The sequence below is a fragment of the Plasmodium relictum genome (genome assembly GCF_900005765.1).
Source record: "Plasmodium relictum strain SGS1 genome assembly, contig: PRELSG_00_v1_16, whole genome shotgun sequence".
Classification (NCBI taxonomy): Eukaryota; Apicomplexa; class Aconoidasida; order Haemosporida; family Plasmodiidae; genus Plasmodium; species Plasmodium relictum.
In genome coordinates, this window is record NW_021628843.1 from 430 (window position 1) to 6,607 (window position 6,178).

The window sequence follows — 6,178 nt, forward strand, 5'->3', positions numbered from 1 at the left end:
GATATTCAATGTTATTTCAAAAATATACATTGAATAATACATAAACATTTCTCTTATCTCTTAAGTTTTTACTAAGTTAATATTTCTTTCTTTTAATTTTTATTTACACTAAAAATTAAAACATAACATAACATAACATTTATAAAACTCTTAAAAAAAAAAAAATATTTAATTTTTTTTTTTTTTTTTAAATTACAAAGATGTATATATATATAAATAAACAAACAAAAAAAAAATAACTTTATTTTTTTTTTTTTTTTTTATATAGGACTAGCGTCAGTTCATGGCTAGCTTGTACGTATACAACTAGCAACTAGCTTAGCATGCTACAAAAGGTTAATAATACCTTTTATTAACCACTAATTGGTTAGCACTATTCAATTAATTATGTACATATATAAATTTTATCAAGAAAAACTTAAAATTGCATATTAATTAAGGGAAATGAATTTATTCATTGACCAGCAGGCAGTTAATAAAAGTATGTATATTAATTTTTTGTATATAAAGACTATCTAAAATATCAATTAAGAAATTTATCTTCTCACATAATGTTATCAAAGTCAATCATGCATTTTTAGCTAAATAATTAATAATAAAAAAAAAAATTCTTGAATTATTTTTTTTTTTAACATTTTGGTTTTGTAAATAAAGACATTATTTTAATTTTTATTTTTATTTTTGAAAAAGAAAAAGATTAAAGAAAATTTTTTTATATATTTTTTCTGAAAGAAAAATATATGATATTTTTAAAAAAATTAACAAATTTAAAAATCAATGATTTTTAAGGATGTATAAACTTAAGTGAAAGACATAATCTTTAATCAAAGACATTATGTATGATTTTTATTATATGTTAATTATATGTTAATTATTGAAGACTTATAAATTATTAAATAATTAAACACTTTATCATCTTTATACAGCTTCACTAAAAAGGAAAAGCATAAACCAATAAAAATATTAAACTCATTAAAAAAATGCTCCTTATTACATTGTTCATTCAATACTTTAGCAAAGTCATTAAATGTGCAAGTAATAAATCAGCAGACAATTAATAAATCAATAAAATAAACATTATACTTTTTATACATTAATTTTTTTATCTTTTGATTAAAAATTAACAGTATTTCAATTTCAAAACTTCACACACAAAAAAAAAATAAATTAAATTTTTTTTTTAAATTACAAAGATATATGAAAGTAAAATAAAAAAAAAAAATATAGCAATATATACATTTAATTTTTTTTTTTTTTCTTGAGCTGGAGTCAGAGGATAATTGACTTGTAAGCTAACTTTATTATAAAAGGATAAAACATCTTTTATTAACCAAATAGTCAATAAATCGCTCATGGAAAAATTATTTTTTTTTATAAATTTACTAAAAAATCATTTTTTTTTAAATATGTACTTTTATTGTATTTTATTTTCTGTAAATTCTGAAAGCCTTTGGTTGGCATAATATAGTGCAAGCAAAATATTTTCCATTCTAGCCTTTTTTATTTTAAGATTAGTTTTATCTTCATCTTTATATACTACTTTACAAATGAAACGTAAAATTGATAAAATTCCATTTATTTTATTTATTAAAGAGTCTGATACCTGAATATGTTTTATTTCATCTTTTGTAGTAACAAATAAATATAAATTTCTTATATTAAGCTTAATATTTTCCATTTTACACTTTTCTTTTTCTATTTGAGAGAGTAAATATAATTGGTATTCTTTATTTAAAATTTTTACACCCGAAATATTTTTCCTTTTTCCCAATGAATTTATACTAAATAATGATCTACGTATATTCATAATAATGGTTAACTGTCTCTTAATAAATAAACCTCCGATTAATTTCATAAGAGTTTCGTAAACAGAGAATAAATTATTTGCAGTATCTTTGTTATTTATTAAATCATTGAAGAGCATTCTTTCCTTATTTTTGTCACTTAAATTTAATTTAAAAAATTTAAATGCTTCATTATAGTAGTACATAATACTTCCTTCTTCCTCTAATAAAAAATTATATATTGCTTCTAAAGAATTTTGTTTATAAGGTTTATTTATGTAAGGCTTTAATTTTTCCTTATTTTTTACGTTTTCTTTTATAAAAAAATAAAAAATAGTTTCTATTATTATACCGTGGTCTTTATATGATAAATTCAATGTTTTCAAAATACTGTCAAGTTTAATAAAATTATTTTTAATAGTTGAAATTATCAATAAATAAAGACTAGATATAGTATTTTGAGTCGTACGAAAATAATTACGATCTCTTAATATAAATCCATTTTTAATTGATTTTTCTGCACATTCTATTAATTCATCCATGCATTTCAATAATTCAAAAATACGTTTACAAACTTCTAATGATTGAATAAATGAAATAGAAAATAATTTATTGTATATGAATTTATTCATAATAACTGATTTATGATAATATAATTCCTGAAAAATTTTATGTTCATTGACTAAATCCTCAAAAATTTCTAAAATTTGCTTTATTTTTTCATATATTGCTTTTCTATCAAATTTATGGTTTGTTTCATGTCTAAATAACAAAATATTACTATTAATGCTTTTTACTAATTTTTCTCCTTCTATATTTTTATCATAATATTCTTTTATTGCTCTTAGGTCAGAAGGATTAATTTTTTGTATTTCCTCAGTTATAATATCTCTTAATAGCAAAATGTTTATGTTAATTTTTTTTTCTATATTATTATATGTAATTTTATTGTCATCGTCTAATATATCTCTTAATTTTTGTAAACTTGGAACTACACTATCTGGTAAGCAGTTAATTTGCATTTTAAAAATATTAGAAAGAGAATAAACAAAATCTGCACCAATTTGATAAGTACAATTTTTTTTTGGAGCAATATATATATCTTTTTCAATGTTCTGATCACCTAAATTATCAATATCTTCGTAATTTCTCTTCTTTCCTTTTTTTTTGCATGACTGTGTGTTATCACCACTGACATCCTTACTAGGACTAAAAATAAAATAATAGTATTATATATATATAATATTCAAGACAAAAAAAGTTTTGTCAGGTGCTCAAAGAAATGAATACTTGATAACAGGTAAATCAGTAGATAAATTTTGCTTGCTAAACGCATTTTTTCCATAAATTTGTTCATCATTTTCCTCCTCATTTTTTTTATTTATCATGGACTCTTCTGATATTTGTTCAATTTCATCTAATAGACTCATATCTTCGTTATAGTTAATAGTTGTAGCAGGTCTAAAAAGAAAATACATATACATACATATATATAAGAATATTTAATTAAAACAAGAAAATTTATATGTGAAAATATTTAAAAAAATCGTGATTCATAGAAAAATTAGGAAGAATAATTCTAGCTCATTAAATTTTTCATTTGTTATATGTATTAATTTGTTTGTACTAGAGGATTCTTCCTTAATTTAAAACGGTAAAATTGTCTAAAAGTAAAGAACATTACATATAGAATATTTATTTAAAGTAAAATACTATATTCATGAAAATAATCAAGAGAATATGTACTTTTCTATAGGAAAATCAACAGGACTAATTTGTAATTTAATATATTCTTCATGTTCTACATTTTCTGGGATCATTAAATTGCTAGTAGTGGGAAGTATATCTTCATAATTAATAGATGGACATTGACTTAAAAAAAAGAGATTACATATATATATAAAATACTAAATAAAAATGAAACATTTTCCATGTAAAGATATATTAATATACTCTTCTAAGAGTGAATTAAGGAATTCTCCTTTCAAATAATTGGGAGTTACTGATGGATAATTGAAAATAGACTGTGGCTTATGTGAATCATTATGTTTTTCATTTTCTGTGCCCATTAAACTTATGTTAGAAGGCCCTGCTTCAGCATGAATGATTGAGTTTTCACTAAAAATAAATCATATTACATATATATATAACCTTCTGTTAAAATGAAAAATTAAGTTAAAATATATAAAAATTATATACTATTCAGAGAGTAAATCGATTGGTTCCGTTAATGAATCTGGTAATGTATTTAGAATTTCATCTAAAATATTTTGTAATTCAACAGGGTCTTCCTGTTTTACATTTTCTGTATTCATTAAATTGTTTACACTAAATGATTTTCCATGAGTAACATTTATTGCATAATTACTAAAAATAATCACATTACATATATATGTATAATTTTCGGTTAAAATGAAAAATTAAGTTAAAATATATAAAAAGTATATACTGCTCAAAAAGTAAATTGAAAGATTGTGTTTGTGAATCTGGTGATGTACTTAGAATTTCACTTAATGTATTTTGTAATTTAACATGATATTTATGTTCTGTATCTTTTGTGTCTATTAAACTTATGCTAGAAGGTCCTGCTTCAGCATGAATGGTTGAGTTTTCACTAAAAATAAATCATATTACATATACATATAGCCTTCAGTTAAAATGAAAAATTAAGTTAAAATATATAAAAATTATGTACTGTTCAGAGAGTAAATCGATTGGTTCTGTTAACGAATCTGGTAATGTATTTAGAATTTCATCTAAAATATTTGCTATATCACATGACTCACTTTTCTCTAAATTTATTGTGTCAATTAAACCCATTCCAAAAGGGTAATCTTCATTGTCAGAATTTGAATTTTTTCTAAAATAAACAAAAAAAAAATATACATGCACAAAACATTGAATTAATATAAAAAATAATATATTTGAAAATATTCCAAAGATAATATACTCTTCCATAGGGAAAGGAATATATGTACTTTCTAAATCAAGAATTTCATCTTGTTCTATATTTACTGTATCAATCAAATTTCTCATACTGGGAGAGCTTTCTTTTATATAAATATTTGAAGATATTCTATGAATAAAAAAATTATGTACATATATAATATTAAGTTAAAATATGTGCCTTTTCAAATGAAAATATCAAACAATTATATACTCTTCTGAAAATAAATCTGGGCTTTCCTCTTGTGATTCTTGTGAAATGCAAATATTAATTAATATAAAATATTGTAAGGAATAAAAAAAAAAATTAATATATAACATTTTCTATTTGAATTTATCATAACTATTTTTTGCATAAATTAAAAAAAATAGAAAGAAAATTTATTATTGATATAGTAAAAGTCAATTACACTTCTAATATAATACGCGTTATGTTTTAACTTAATTTTTAAATAAAAATACTTTTTTTTTTTTTTTATATCCATAGAATTGAAAAAGTATTAGTATAATATGTTTTATATGTTAAGTTATTGTAGTTATATAAATGATTAGACTTTTATTAAAAAAATATCAAAATATTATGTTTTTGTATTAAGAATTAGGAATAAATATTTGTATATATCAAGTTAAATTTAATTTATGTAATTATATTTTTCAACTAAGTATTTTGATTCTCATACTTAAAAACATGTTCAAATATTTGAGTAAAATTGAATTGCCGATTTTTATTTATTAATACATTTATGTGACAAATTACAATAAGTTTACTAAGTCATATTGTTAAAATAAAAAACACTTATTTAAATAATATTTAAAGTTCTCTTTTGTTCTTTCCTTATTTTATTATATAAAAACTTATATACCAAGTACAATATATTCTTTTTTTTTTTTATAGATACCAATATAATCTTAAAAAATTACTTTATATTTTTCAGAATATATGCTAACATATTCTTACTAATTTTAATTTTCTAAATGTTGTCAAAATTACAAATTTTATTTTATCTTAATAAGAAGAAAAATGATTAAAATAATGGATCCTTTTCAAGAAATTTATATTAATAATATAAATTATTTATACTGCAGTAATATAATTAAAAAATTGGTGACATATTACTTGTTCAAAAAATGCATGTAATAATAATTTGTTTATAATGCAGAATGTAGTTTAAAAATATATAGCGCTTGTTGCAAAAAAACATGCAAAAAATATATATTATTAATAAAGAAATAACATTATTTAAAAATAAATAAGCTATTTAAAAAATTTAGTTACTGGTTTATTAGTTGACTACTGTATGACTTTTATATAATATTGAACTGACTAATTAATAAGAAACATAAAGAATAGTATCTATTAATTTTAATTTTTCTAAAAATATATTTATGCTACAAGTAAAATTTACAGATATAATTTACATGATTGAACATATAATGTTTTAGAGAAT

At 20.2% G+C, this 6,178-nt stretch overlaps 1 protein-coding gene across 1 annotated transcript; it reads right to left on the reverse strand.

Moving 5' to 3' along the window:
- Window positions 1–1,414: 1,414 nt before the first annotated feature.
- On the reverse strand, window positions 1,415–5,051 carry PRELSG_0001500 (fam-j protein; the record flags this gene model as incomplete). Its single annotated transcript, XM_028677867.1, has 9 exons — window positions 1,415–2,993; window positions 3,075–3,245; window positions 3,531–3,656; window positions 3,738–3,902; window positions 3,984–4,151; window positions 4,234–4,398; window positions 4,480–4,644; window positions 4,735–4,860; window positions 4,945–5,051. 9 exons carry the CDS (start codon window positions 5,049–5,051, stop codon window positions 1,415–1,417), a joined length of 2,772 nt encoding a protein of 923 aa, XP_028531359.1.
- Between the last annotated feature and the right edge of the window lie 1,127 nt (window positions 5,052–6,178).